This window comes from Desmodus rotundus, chromosome 7 (genome assembly GCF_022682495.2).
Source record: "Desmodus rotundus isolate HL8 chromosome 7, HLdesRot8A.1, whole genome shotgun sequence".
Classification (NCBI taxonomy): Eukaryota; Metazoa; Chordata; class Mammalia; order Chiroptera; family Phyllostomidae; genus Desmodus; species Desmodus rotundus.
Genome location: NC_071393.1, coordinates 38,553,343 through 38,568,838, shown reverse-complemented (window position 1 = coordinate 38,568,838; position 15,496 = coordinate 38,553,343). Strand labels below are relative to the sequence as shown.

General features: G+C 39.4%; 1 protein-coding gene and 1 pseudogene across 6 annotated transcripts in view; one reads left to right on the top strand and one right to left on the bottom strand.

Annotated features, from left to right (window-relative positions):
• Positions 1 to 15,496, bottom strand: part of UACA (uveal autoantigen with coiled-coil domains and ankyrin repeats) — a 92,289-nt gene that overhangs the window by 29,755 nt on the left and 47,038 nt on the right. For all 6 annotated transcript variants that reach the window (XM_053927612.2, XM_053927614.2, XM_053927615.2 and 3 more), the window contains 7 exons: positions 13,525 to 13,613; positions 11,090 to 11,154; positions 10,237 to 10,294; positions 4,311 to 4,381; positions 4,102 to 4,208; positions 1,930 to 2,111; positions 548 to 585 (listed from right to left, as the gene is read on the bottom strand). In XM_053927612.2, coding sequence (XP_053783587.1) covers positions 548 to 585; positions 1,930 to 2,111; positions 4,102 to 4,208; positions 4,311 to 4,381; positions 10,237 to 10,294; positions 11,090 to 11,154; positions 13,525 to 13,613 — 610 coding nt within the window. The remainder of the gene's footprint in view (positions 1 to 547; positions 586 to 1,929; positions 2,112 to 4,101; positions 4,209 to 4,310; positions 4,382 to 10,236; positions 10,295 to 11,089; positions 11,155 to 13,524; positions 13,614 to 15,496) is intronic.
• Positions 5,806 to 9,253, top strand: LOC112301860 (cell division control protein 42 homolog; annotated as a pseudogene).

Below are 15,496 nucleotides of genomic sequence, written 5' to 3'. Positions count from 1 at the left end.
CACTGTGTGGCCATCTCATTCAAAATGACTCAGCAAGTAGAGCAACAAATCTGCATCCAATTTTGTGTTAAACTTGAACATTCCTCCATGGAAACTATTTGGATGATCCAGAAGGTCGTAGCTATGGGCAACTGGTGATTGGCAGCTTCATCAGGACAATGCACCCACTCATGCATCACATCTCATGCAGAGATTTTTGGCAAAACATCAAATCGCCCAGGTGACTCAGCCCCTCTACAGCCCAAGTTTGGCACCCTGCAACTTCTGGCTTTTCCCAAAACAAGTATCACCTTTGAAAGGGAAGGGATTTCAGACAGGCAATGAGATTCAGGAAAATATTACAGGGCAGCTGATGGTGACTGGGAGAACTGTGTGAGGTCCCAAGGTGCCCACTTTGAAGGGGACTGGGGCATCATTGTCCTATGTACAATGTTACTTGTATCTGGTATCTTCTTCAACAAATGTCTCTATTTTTCATATTACATGGCTGGATACCTTCTGGACAGACCTCAAATACATAATTTTTCAAATTAAAATTAATATCTACCTGTTGTAATGATGGTCCTTTCTTCCAAAGGTCTCTCCCTGAAGATTTAAAGAGATGGGGAAGGAAAATAGTGAAACAGCAGGTTAACGTGAGTAGACATAAATTCCCTAACTATACAATTGAGTCAATATAAAAAAAAAAATTAAAGTTGCCTCTCAAGCTTACTACTTTAAAGTTAAAATAACCGGGAAAAAACCTTCTTAGCATCTCTAATTGGCAATACGTTTTTGCTATGACAACATCCAGGTAGATAATATTCAATGGTAGGGAGGAGAGGACAGGTGAAAATGCAATATTTAAAACACTCCTAAATTGAAAGGCAACTTATCAATAATATACAGGGTCTGGAAGAAGTAAAGCCTGCTTGAGTGTGGTTGGTAGGGTAATAATATGGGTGTAATAATTTACAGTTTTAATTTGAACATTTCACCTAAAATGTCATATGGTGTGCTTGAATGTGATATTGGTATGTTACAGAACTACATGCTTATGATTTTGTAATAAAAAGGGGCATTATTTGTGCCGGGCCCTGTATATTGAAAGCTTAAAGAAATATGCATACCCTGCAACTGCATGATTCAACTTCTAAGAACTAATCCCAAGGGCATAATGGAAATATGCTGAAAGAGTTATACACAAGGATAGTCACTAAATTGTTATTTATACTAGTAAAAACTATAAACAACTTGACACCTATAGAAAATTGCTTAATTAAATTAAACTTAAACAGATGGAATTTTAGGCATCAATAGAAATCACATCATAGAAAGAACATTCATTTGTAATGGAAAAGCCTACAAAATATATTACACAAAAAGTAATCTACAGCTCACTCCAGGTAACCTCGATTCCACACATGGGGAGAAGACCGGGAGGATACTCCTCAAAATGTTAACGGAGGCTCCTCAGTAGTCAGATGACTGACTAATTTAATGTATTGTACTTTTCTGTCTTTTCCAATTTCTCTTTAATAGACATAGAAAAATACCTGGCACATGTACTCGATAAATATTGGTTGAATATTATATATACAAGTTTGAACAATGATTCTTTAAAAGTGTAAATATAAAAGTTAGGAATTTCGCCCCCGCCATCAAAAAAATGTATTACTAAAATGCTTGATGTGACCCCGCCCACTCAGTTTCTAAATTATTCCGTCGTGTGGTAGGGTTTGCTGATACACTAACAACATGTGCAACACACACTGCCTCAAAACAAGTGACAGTGCAAATACACAGATCCGTGGTGTGCAGGGAGACAAGCCAATACTGTTCATCGTAACAAGTATTTTGCTTCTTAAAAACTGTGGTCCTACCATCTAAATCTTTAAAAGCTGCTCCTGATAAATATGGACTTTCCTAGTTACAGAACACTTCCGATACCTCTGCTGGTATTCTCCGATGCAGTCTTCAATAAGGCTAGAATGTCCAGGTTGTCACCAATTCTTGCATAGTAAGAACCATCATGGCCAAGAGCATCCAGCAAGCTTACATCAGCACCATTTTTAATTAAGACTTCTACAGCATCTTTGCAACCATACTCGCAACCTAGCATGAGAGCAGTTCTAAAAGGGAAGACAAGAATAAAAGACCTTGAGAAATAGCCAAGAAAATACTTCAGAAATCTTCCAGAGCCCCCATTTTTAAAGAACAAATATGACTTTAAAAAGTCATACTTATTACAGTTTCAAATTTTACTCTGTTTTAACCTCATATTTTAACATCACAGCATTTATTAAAACATTTGCTTTGTTTCTTAGTTTGCAGAGCTAAAATCTTTTATCGCTTTATACACATTTGGTACTTCTACTACCAAACTAACTCCCTTTATTCCAGTCCTACTGTGTCCTACAAGCAAACTACCAGGAATCTCCCACAACTGACACTGTCATCCCACCTGCTCAAACCTCCAACAAACCCAAACTACTCAGGTCCCTTCATGAACTGAACCACGGCATGCAAACCTCCCCGGTGAGTCCCTTCTACTCCACACAAAACAAGAACTGAATTTCTGTTTATATCAGCAAGCAGTAATAATGCAGCAAAACAATTAAATCGTTATGAACATTTAGAAGGATCCTAGCAGTTATTTTGCCCAATTCTCTATTTTTATTGCTACGGAAACTAACACCTAATGAAATGAAGTGACTTCCCCTATATCGAACTCTGTCTTCAAATGTGTATACTAGATTTTATAAGGAAATTGATTCTCAATTCACTCTGCTATGTATGTTCTATTTCTCTTTTATACTCTGCAATAGTTATTGGTACACAATTTTATATAAAACAGGAATTAGCAAAGTTTTTAATAATGGGGAAAATGCTATATACAGCTAGGACAGGGAATAAAAGAAACTTGAATACAGCGTTAGAACCTAAGATTTTATTTTTAAAACCATCTGCTATCTACTCTATATAGTACCCATTGCCCTACCTCACTGATTTTTTGTTTGTTTAATTCCAATGGAAAAAAAAAACATGCTTGAAAGAAATATAAGATCAATTTTAGAAAATGAGGCATGACACATGGATCAACCAGCTCATTGCCCTCTGACACTGAAATGTATTTTTAAATCAAATTCATCAGTAATGCCTGGAACCGGATTATATCTGCCAAAACAAAGTAATACAAAAAGCCACTTTCTTAATAATCCCATGAATGATTTAACTGCTTAAGAATTTCTCCCTTTGAAATGCCTGAACAATAAACGCAATTAGAACCATGAAATCTAACATCTAAAGACTATTATACTTCCTACTTCCCATGAACTACAACAAATAGGATACATTTAAAAAAATAAAATTAAGAAATCAACAACTTCACTCATAATCATCTATAAAACTCCAGAGATTTGTTATAAATTACTGTAATGCTTCAACTAGTGGAGGGGCTATGTTTCAGATACTTTGTTGTCAGATACATTCTGACCATAAATACTAGAATCATAGCAAGTGCCATGATACACTAGACCTAGAAAAGGGGAAAGGGAAAATCATAGATAGAAATTATAACCAATGTACAATTGGTATGAAATACAGAAGCAACAATAAACTAACAGAAACTTGGGATAGAGAGCGAACTCGGTTTCAGAGCAGGAAGGAGCACGGTTCCTGGGCAAAGTAAAGAGAGAGAAAACACCTTGAGAAAATCATGTGAGTCCCCAGGACACCCAAGAACCAAAGGACTCACTAACAAAGAAGTGGACTGGAGGTGTGATTTTTTATTCTTCTTCCTTATACCTTATTTGAGCCCATTTCATTAAACATTTTCTTATAGCTTAAAAATAACCGGGATTCTCCTTCTTTAATTCTTTGACTCAAACACGGGCCCTAATCATTGTGTGTATTCTGCATTTACCCGTCATCTTCCCCGTGTGCCTCTCTCCGTCCTCCTTGAGCCAACACCGAGGGAAAGGAAGAAGTGGTGCTAACTCCAAGGAAGGGGATAGAACTAGGGGATGGAAAGGCCAAGTCACAGGAGCAGAGTTTCAGAATCACTGTGCATCCAGCTGGTGTGGGGAGCTGTGATTAAAAAAAAAAACAAAAATCATTTACCTGTTTTGTTTGTCTCTGGAATTGATATCCGCTCCTCTGTCTATCAGCAGCTGACATATCGTTGGCCTACACATCTGAGTGGCCAGAACAAGTGGCGTCCGCCCATCCTAAGCAATGAGAAAAATAAAACAGCGTAAGACGACAAATCTCCCCAAGCAAAACCGTCTGAACACAAGCGTCGCAGTGATAATAAACGGAAGCTGACTTACGACGTCTTTGGCATTCACCGAGGCCCCGTGGTCACAGAGCAGCTGTATGCTAGAGGGACAGTCCGCCATGGCTTTGGGGAACAAAGGAAAATGGTAAATGGTGAGCAGCTGTTGGTGAGACACGTGGTGTTTTGCTAGGTCCATTGAAGGGATAAATTCTTCATTTTCTAAACTACCAAGCTTTGCATCATTCACTCTCAGGTTAGCATATAAGCATCAATTTTCTATCAGAAAATGGATTAGACAAGATCACCTTATAAATTTCATACAATTTTTAAGGAACACAAATTTTATTATCCTATAGAAGGCAAGAATATACTGCTCTTCTAAGGATAAGCACAGATAATAAAAATCAAGCTTAAATTTTCTATTTATAGTATGTTTTTAAACGCAGCTATAACGGGCTTGATCCTTGAAGTGTTAGCTGAGTTTTTATTGAAGAACCACATTCACTTTTTTATAAAAGAGCCACAGTAGATAAAGTATGACTCATACAGTTCGTATTACCTTTCAAAAGCAGAGATTGCATATCTGCCCTTAATGACACAAAGCAGGGTCATTTTGCTAAAAATCATAAAATTGCACAATGTGTCTTCTCTGACCGACACTAGAGTTCACATTGGTACTACGAAAAAATATTGTTAAATTCATAAAACAGAATTGTGTTTATGCTGCCACGAACTTTTTAAAGCCTGTGCGTTAATCCTAGATTATCAGCACAAAAATACTAACAAAGTCAACATTCTTTGTGTGTGTGTGTGTGTGTAATTCAATAGAACAAAACCAAGCATGCATGAGATCAAGTTCATTTCTGGATGTCCTTAATCCAGCAAGTCTTTTATATAAAGTATATAAACTTAAAAAAAGATAAACTCAAACTGAATGCATTCATTCAGAAACAAAATTAAGAACCATTCAGGCCCAATTAAAAATAAAAATTAAAAATGTAAAGCATGACGAACCCCAGAGTGATGATACAGTGCACAAGTACAGTCACTACTGAAGGTGCTACGCTGGAGCGCGGCATCTGATCACCAAACTCTGGTCGTCCTTTCTTCCGGGGCGGTGAAGCTGTGCTGGGGACACGGTGGCTCACCTAGAGACCAAGTTCCCAGTGTCCCTTGTGTGTATGTATGACCACAGGAGCTAGATCATGCCTACGAACCCTGGCAAGAGTGCTGCGTGCCACTTTCCGGTCTAGGGCTCAAAGCACTGGTTTTACAATCTTTCTTCTTCCTGTTAGCAGGAAGATCGAGGCGCTGCCACCAGCTTCAGTCTTAAAGATGAGGACAAGGCCCTGGGCAATGGTAGAACTGCAAAATGGGAGGGATCTGGAGCCCTGGATGACCGTGTGGAGCAGAGGCACAAGCCAATGTGAAAATCAGGACTGTGACATGAAAGAAATTAATTCCGGGGCGCTGTCCATGCCCTGCTGAAGAAGCCAAGGTCATCGTCAGATGGGAAATATTTCAGTGAAGAGAAAACTGTTTCAGCAATGCAGACAATTAAGTGAGTTTGGGGCTATGGTACCGTTGGTAAAACATGTCCCCTGACACCCTACATAACAGATTTCCATCTGAGTGTGTACCGACTGTCTCCAACGACTGTGCTGTCTCGGTTTTGATTGGTGGAGAGCCACGTCCTCTCGGACTTTGTGCTACTGCAGCGCACGAGGACTGTGACTACCACCACGGAGTTATGTACAAACAGATGTGTTTCTCGTCTGTTTCTCAGGGGTCACTCCACTCTGCAGGTGCCTGAGATAACTCACCAGTCGAAAGACTCCTTTCTTGCTCTCGGGACCCAAACTGATCTCAGAGATGACCCCTCAACCACTGAGAAACTTTTCAAGAACAAACAGAACACTATCACTCCAGAGACTGCTAAAAAGCTGGCCCGCGGCCTGAAGGCCATCAGGGGTGTGGACTGCTCTGCATGCACACAGAAAGGCTGAAAGAATGTGCTCGAGGAAGCAACAATGGCTACCCTGGAGCCTCCAGAAATGAAGAGCCACAGGCGAACATGGCTCCAGCATCCTTTTGCACAGCTGGTATCAGGGGGTTTTTTTAAAGCCACTGTTACTTTATAGCGCCTTCGTCACAAGAGCCTAGCCTTACCCCTGAACTGAACAGACAACGCCGCTACCCGGAAACAGGTGGCAAACCCCCAAACTATAGGCACTAGTTCAGTGGTTGGGTACTAGGTGGAAAGTAAACATGTTTCAGGCTAGAAAGCTTGTGGTTTTTCTTACGCTGTGGGAAAACATTTGATAGAGCTGCCATCTATGATAATTTAGAAGGTACCCCATGGGACTATGGTGGCTTTCTAGGTAAAGCAATAGAAAGAGCCAAAATTTTAGTGCATATGGGCATCTGCTTACTGCTTTTAGTAAGGTATTTAGAAGCAAGATGAGGTCAGGCAAGCATTAGTCAATTTATGAACACAGATGGAAGGAAACAGAGACTATTTGAACCTCCAGGTATTTGGAACCTCACAGGTGTAAAGAGACGATTGTTTCTCTATATCAAACAACAGGTTGTAACACTATTATAGGTCACAAATTTCCTCAAAGAACTCCCAATAAAGAAAAAAGAAAAAACAAGATCCAGTTCTGGATAAACATCAGATTAAGGATATTATATTCCCATTCAAGACTATTATTTCAGAGAGCTTTGAGGTAGCAGCCATTAAAAGTACAGACTCATGAGTGTAGAAATAAAAAACAACAGGAAGGTTAAGAACTTTATGTCCAGAAAATAACTTTGGAGATGGTTCTGGACATAACGAAGTGCCTGGCAACAAAGAGACCAGAAATGTACCGAAGTCTGGGGGAATTACACTACCTGAGGCCCCAGAAGCCCAGGTGGCTAAAACTCACCATTGCTCCAGCCCTTAGGCTGCCTCTACAGAGGGCGTACCCTTCCACACCAATTTATCTGTGATCTCGGAGGACAATGGACAAGTAAGAACCACCTACAAAGCAGAGCTAGGGCCCAGAGAGGACAATGGACAAGGGATTTCCACCAGAAAACAGAGCCAGGGGGGAAGCCAGAGGAGCTAGCTGAGAAATTTACAATAAGACCTCAGCAGGAAGTTTGCATGTTTGGCTCAGCAGCATTTTTTACCTGCTATTGACTAGTAACTACAATGTGTTTTTGGGTTCCCCCTTTTCTGAAAGAGACTTTGTCTTCCATTTATCCTGTTCTTGCTCCATAACTATATATCGTGGGGAGCAGACCTCTTCTCTCTGAGTTTACAGACTGCTGAACCATGAAGAGCCACATCAGAACAACAAAAAATGGTCCACTGCCCAGGAATCCTAGAATTTGAGCAAGCAGCGGTAACTGGGTTGGCCTGTGTATCCTCTCCCTTGGGAGGAGGTAAAGAGTTCTGTGTGTGCAAAGTAGGGGCTGCAGCAATATCTACAAGGCCAGAGGGTTGGACTGTGGCAGAAAATGCAATTTGCTACCAAAATCTTTTCTTCCCTTCTACAGTGTAGCAGCTCAGCCATGACTAGTGACCTAGTGACCTAGAGACTACATTTCTGAGCCTTCCTTGATGATAGATACAGCTTATTCACTTTGCTTTTATTGACGGGATATGAATAGAGGGCTATCGTAGACTCCCAAATCTGGGCCATAGAATTTAGGCATGTGCGTCTTCACGCTGTCTTTCCCCTTCCTGCTCACTGGAACACGGATATGACCGCAACCCTGCTTCAACCACGTAGCTGAGGAAGACACTCAGAGGAAGTAGAGCAGTAAGATGCAAAGAATTCAGTTCATGAATGACCTTGAGTCATCTGCCAACTTCTAGCACTTAACAATTTTTTATAAGCAGCTGATATTGGAGTTCTATCACATCGGCTTCATTCTAGCTTCATCCGTACAACTACTAGACAAGTGTTAAGATTTCAATTGGTTGAGCTGTACCAGTTTTAAATACAGGGGCAATAAAATCTATAGCAGACAAAAATTGCACCTGTCTAACATGAGCATTTTGACGAGTGTGGACAGAGGCATGCGTGGCGATACCATCTCCACTCTCAGGGACTAAATAAACACACTCGTCACGTCCACCAATGCCCTCGCTGTGTGCGTGTTCTGTTTTGGTTGTTTTTCTTCTGTGTATGGTAGGAACACAACCTGAGATCTAACCCCTTATTATATTTTAAAGAGCATGTTAATTATGTATTAATTATGTGCAATTTTTTCATGTAATTATATTTCAAAAAGCATTAAAAAAATAAAAACAACTGGGGAAAATTGAATATTGACTAGACAACATTGAAAATGCTTTCAAATGCATTAAGTGTAATAATGGTATTATACTTAGCTTACAAAATAGAATCATTACCTTTTAGAGCTACAAACTAAATTATTTATGGATAAAGTTATGTCTTGAATTTAATACAAAATAAGCCAGTGGAGTGGAAGATAATGTATGGTGGTATAGACAAACCAAAACTGGCCATATGTTGACAATTAATATGTTAATATGTCTAAGCTGAGTGAAGAGTATAGATATTTTAATACAATATTCTAACTTTACATATATTTGAAATTGTCCATAATAAGTAGTTAAAAACAATTTTTTAAAAGCAATTATTAATAATGTTGGATTTTTAAAACTAGGAAAAGGTGGTAGGAGAACAGAAATATCATGTCACACATACTTCAGCAAGAGGCAAAATCATTTTCAAAATTCCATCAAACACAGCAAATTAGTATTATAAATATAAACTGTATTTTTAAATTGTTTTAAATGTAATTTGTAAATATGTCTTGATGATTCCATCACTGTACAAACTTGCTAAGTACGTCACTTATAAATTTAGGCTTACATTTTATTTAAGTAGCAATACAAAACTATCATCGAAAATAAAATCTATAGTAACTCACAGGGATACTGTGAAACTCAAGTGATAATGGATGTAAAAATACTTTGAAAATAATACTATTCTATGAAAATATAAAAGAAACGCACTGTACAAAAAATTAAACTATCATAAAAGCACACAAAATGTGAAAAAGAAAATGAAGGTGTAAAAAGTTTGCAGGAAATTTGAAGTACGATGCATGTTTAACACAACCCACTTTAATCTACTGCAGACAGGCCATATATGTGAGAAGAGAGGGCAAGTGATTTTTTTTCTTTCCTTTGGCCTCCTAATAAACTGAAGGACTGTCAGGCCTGGAAGAGGCAGGCCACAGGTCAGATACTACATGCCCAAAATATTCAACATCCAGCTTTTTTCTAAGTATTTTAAGACACGTAAAGAATAATACAGATGAGTTTAGATATGCAACCATGAGTAATAAAATCTGTGAAATTATTAGTATAAATCTTGTTTAAAATATAGCACATGACAATGATATGAAATTCAGCACTGACACCACTAACTGAACAGCCACCACCACCCTTAATTAAGAATTACCACGTGCCAGGCACTACTGATGATTTAACTGTAAATACTCATTGCAGCAGCATTAACTTCATTTTGAAGATGAGAAAAACGAAGTTCAGACAGGTTAAATAGGTAAATGTAGTTTTCAAGAAAGAGAAGTCTTCCTCCCTCCTATTTCTCCTGCCAATTCCCAAACTAACTCACTAACTTACTAATTCTCTCTCAGCCTCTCCCTTCCTCCATCCCTCCCTCCCTGCTTCCTTGGAGGTCCTTGAGAGCAAGTTGTGGTTTATTCATTGTTGGACTTTTAGTATCTAGCAAACTGGACGGTAAATATTGGCTGAATGAATCTTTGTAAGCTGTACAATCTAAAAAAACCTCAAATTCAAGTTAAGAAATTTGTAATACTGTATTTCTCCATGAATCATACAAATACATGCATGTTAAAACTTTAAAATTAATGTAAGTGCCTAGCCCCTTAACAGTACTTGTTTCTGTCCAAGGGCAACCTTAGCTCACCAGCATCGTGAAGTGCGGTTCTCCCCTGCAGGTCTGCGTGTTCAGTGGGACAGCTGTACTGTTAAAACACAGAAACCTAGTCATCTAAAAGAGTCTCATTTTAAAATTAAACATCTAAATTCCAATGAGTAGCTGTTATTTAATCTTTAAATATTCCATTTATCGAAAAACAAGGACTACTAGACAGGCCACTAATATACTTTGACATGAAACAAATATAGTAACTTTATGCTGTAAATTTAACAATATTTCACAAACAGGAAAACATATGGTGCATTACAATAGCCTGGGATATAGAAACTATGTTATTGTTTGGTGGTATTTTTTTTTCCCATCGTGGGTTAAAACTTGAACAACTGAATCAGAAAAACCAATGAGTTCTGCTGTTAAACTTGTGAAAATGTTTATGGAAATATATGACTGGACCCTTTAACTGAAAATTCAGCCCACTAAGTCATAAAATTCTGTGGCTGCCTGATTACATGCCTAAGTAATGGTTAGTATTATTTAGTGTAGGCTACTGATGTTTATTAGAAATACACAGATTCCATGCTGCCTCACTTTATCTTGTGTCATATACCAGACAACAGAGAATTCCAATCTCCAGTTAACGTCAACAGGAAGGTCACGTCTTTGTTATTTATTTTTAATACACTGAGTAATGCCATTCACTTCCCTCAGAGATTTTGCTCTTTATTGTTCACATTCTTTCACAAACTATGGAGAAATATTATGTAAGCTACAAGAGTTAACCTACTATTTTCTTTTATCTCAAATTCTGAAAACGTTAAAAACACATCTATTATTTGCAGTCAAAATAATAAACCCAAAAAATATTAACCACTTGTACTACCTGTAGAAGTTTCTGTAGGCACAATGCATGTCCATACTTTGCAGCCAGGTGAAGAGCGTTTCTCCCTATAAAAGTTTAAAATATATGTGAATTTTCCATAGAAATGTGATTAATTTTTCCAAAATGAATTGACAGGCTACTTAATTTATAACCATGTTTTCAGTTTCTAAGATATTTCACCTGGATTGATATTTTAATAAGATATAATTGTACCAAAACAACAAAGGTGGGAAGAAAAAGTATGCACACAAATGCACAGAGAGCAAGCACTCTGTCTTATTTGCCCTGGACCTCCAACGCCTATAGCAGTGCCTTGGACAGTAAATAATTACACACCGGCACAGCAAAGAAGGCAGAGAGACAGGGGGAAAAGAGACAAGGAAAAAGACAATGGAGAAGGGAGAAAAGGAAAGATACCTAGATTTCTCATAACATTTCCAAATCGGCAGCATGGGTACTAAAATGAAGTAAATGAAGAGAGGCATGTCAAAGAAAGGGTATTCTCTAACTAATTTCTATATTTCAACTAAAATTCAAAGTTCATTAAGAAACTGTCTCTTAAAATCAGTCTTGTTCACCTATGAGGAGAGGGGAGAGGAGGGTGGGGAAGGGGGGGCGGTATAAAGTGGAATGGTAGAATAGTCCCTGGTGTTCAAGAAAATGTCACAGACACTCGCTCACATAAAAATGGCAGGTCAGGTATTTTGCTAGCCGAATTCAGATCCAGCCACTGAAGACGGGGCACTAAAATTCAAGAAAATATCAGATCTAAGGCTTACCACTATAAATCATAGTAAAGGTTCATACCTGGTAAGACCCGAGTCACAAATACATCAAAACCACACTAACTTGAAATCTGGTTATTTTAATATACTTTCATACTGCTTGCAAATAAAGAAATTAAGATCCAAGTTTTTTAATCCAACTTTTATCAAATATCCACATTTGGATTATAACGACAAGTGTGAAAGGCCCTTGTCCTCAGAAAAGGACAACTCTGAGGACAAACACAACAATACAGAGCAGATAAAAGCACGACCAAACGACGGCAAAGGCGAGAGACACAGTTAAGCAGGCAGGCTGGAACAGCGTGCACGAAATGCCTTCTGAGCCGGCGGAAGCAGGTGAGCTTGACCCGCGCAGGAGGAAGGAGGGCGGAAGTTACTGGAGTGGCCACTAGCAAGAATGTCCAGACCAGAAAGGACACACACAAAACCAAGAAAGATACTTGAATCAGTACAGTAAGGCTTAAAAGTCTTAAGAGTTCTAAAAAGGTATACTTACTTCGAATTTCTAAAAATAAATATTCCTCTGCACCAATGGAAGCATATATGACCGACCGATTCTTTTGTTCTTTCATGGGTGGCAGACAGTTTGGTCTTCAATTCAGAATTGGATACTCATTTAGGTAAAGATTTTCCTCACTGACTCAATTGTGATCTCCCTTCCTCTCCCTCCCTTCCGTTTCTAAACAAAGCGCTAGTTAACAGTAATGTATTTGCTTGTCCACACAGGGCCTCACAGAGGAAAACATTGAAGCTCGTAAGAAAGTTCTGTTCTAGGTCGCCTCCTATTAATTGAGTAACAGAGGAGAGCTGCAGAGAAATAAGCTGTCGAGAGTCCCAGGGAACTGGGAAGGGTTATCCCGATGAACAGAAAACTCACTCACTCACTGAAGAAACGCAACAGTTGTGTTCCAATACTTACAGGTTGACCTTGTGACACGCGCTCAGACTTATGCGGAAAGATTTTAAAAGACAGAGAGAGGAACAACTAGATTTAAGCAGGTAACATGGTAATGGATAGACTTGAACCATCTACAGTAATTTTTTAAATTTAGCTAACCAAACCCAGAACAGGTTTCCTTGTGAGCATACTAAGTAGGAACACAGACTCTGCCGGTGAGCTGTCCACCGAAGGACCCGGCGCCGCACAGCCTCGCCGGGGTGATGGAGCGGTGAAAGCAGTTAGTACATGTACAGCACTCAGATGCTGTGTAAGTGTCAGCTATTCTTGTTGTGACCGTCACTGGCAATGTTGCTGTTGTCACGAGGCAGGCAGTTCCCCATCACAAGGCATGTCCAACCAAATGCCAAATGACCTTACAACATAAAGGATTCATATACTGGACAGAACATGAGTATAAACTACCTGGCCCCTAATGGGTCTTCAAAATCTGAGATTTTAGGGTACTGTAACCCTACCAAGACCACCGCTAGACTTCGGGTCTTCAGCTGCTCAGCAGTTCAGTAATCCTTTCTAGTAAGTCTCCTGTACCTGACCGCTCGCCCACGAAACCTCAGAAGTAAACCTTTTCTCAACTACTTAAAAACAGAAAATTAAGGATTTCTCTTTTTAAACCACATGTACGTCTGGTAGGAACATTGTTGGTGGATGTGTTTCGGTTTGGTAACGGACCGTGGAGGCAAACATACCTGCAGTGTCACTGGTTGTAATATCAACTCCGTGTATGAGGATGGCGTTCAGACATTCCAGATTCCCCTTTGAGGCCACCACGTGGAAGCTAAACAGAAAGAAAATATTTGTCATGCCGTGGAAACTACCAAAGGTCAACTGAAATGCTACAGTAACATCACTCTTTATTCAACAGACACACACATTTTCAACGCTGGCACATCTATGTATCTAATAGAAGAACAAACAAATCTATCCCATGTTACTGAAAAACTCATTCTAACCCAAACATACATAAGGGGCCAATTCTTTCTAGAAATACCTCCTTAGAACCAATGGAATACTCCAATACTCAATAGTCAATAACAGAAATTTTATACTATTAAGAGGTCTGTCCGGAAAAAGTCCAACCATCGTTAACGTAACAAGAACAGTTTATACCACATCGATGTAACCTGGCAGCCAAGGAGAGTGGACTGGAATGCGCATGTGTGAACAATGAAAACTTCACTGTACTAGTCAATGGGGGCAGCAGAAGCTGTTGAGTGAGCATGTGTACTGTGTGGCCAGCGCATTCAAAATGACTGAGTGAGTAGAGCAAGGAATCTGCACCAAATTTTGCATTAAGCTTGAAAATCTTCTGCAGAAACTATTAGGATGATTCAGAAGGCTGCAACTATGGGCAACTGGTGATCGGCAGCTGCATCACAACAACATGGCTGCTCATGTATCACGTCTCGTGCAGATTTTTTTTGTAAAACATCAAATCACCCAGGTGACTCAGCCCCTCTACAGCCCAAGTTTGGCACCCTGCGACTTCTGGCTTTTCCCAAAATGAAAATCACCTTTGAAAGGGAAGAGATTTCAGACCGGTGATGAGATTCAGGAAAATAGAACAGCGTAACTGATGGTGATTGGGAGAACTGTGTGAGGTCCCAAGGTGTCTACTTTGAAGGGGACTGAGGTGTCACTGTCCTATGTTCAGTGTTTCTTGTATCTGGTATCTTCTTCAATAAATGTCTCTATTTTTCATAGTACGTGGCTGGATACCTTCTGGACAGACCTCATATATCATTAACTCTATAGTTTATTATTTCAATAGAAGGCACTGGTGCTTGAAACTTAATAAATGCATTGAAAAACTTCTATCAGTGGTGATACAAACAAAGTAAATTATCTATTTTGATTAGTTTCAAATATTCTGAAACCGCCAAAACAAATGAAGTTACAATAGAATAATACTAAGGCCAAAGACTGATCAAAATACTATCCCTTCTTTTTTAGAATTATCAAATTAAACCTGACATAGACAAGTCTTCAGAAACAACCAACTAAACTACACCTGAATGCCATGAAAGAACTGGCATCAACTTCTTCTCTAAAAGCACCAGGGACTACCATCTAATTCCCCTTTCACTCATGGACTGGTATGACTGGTTGAAGTTCCACATGAAAAGACACAATTGAACAATTTTCCATAAGTAAAGCCTGCTTAGAAAGTAGCTATAAGCCATCAAGTATTCCAGACACAAGATGAAAAATCCCATTGTTTCTTTGATCACCTAGCAATTTATTAATCATCAAATATTTACAGAGACTCTCTGCGTGCAGTAAGAACTGACATTGGCTGCACTCCCCAGCAGTAAGCACAGACATTGAGTGCAGCTCACCAGCCTATACAGACCACTCTGCTGCCATTCCGAAACCTCAGTTAAGAAGGACAGAAGGACTTGGCCAAGGACGCAGAACTCAGGTTGAGACAGAACCGAGGCCCTAGGCCAGCACAGTAACCACTGTGAGGCTGGCAGGAGATACAGGGTGTGTGCGAGCTCAGCCAGGTGCCTGGATACAGACGCACTCTGTGTCGCCCTCGCAGAGGGGGCCCTCCCTGACCCCTTCGCTTACACATCTGGCATGTCCCCATTCCCTGAAACCTCAGTGCTCCACTTCCCATCCTGGCCTTCACTATTCTGTAAAGAACTGTGCATTTCC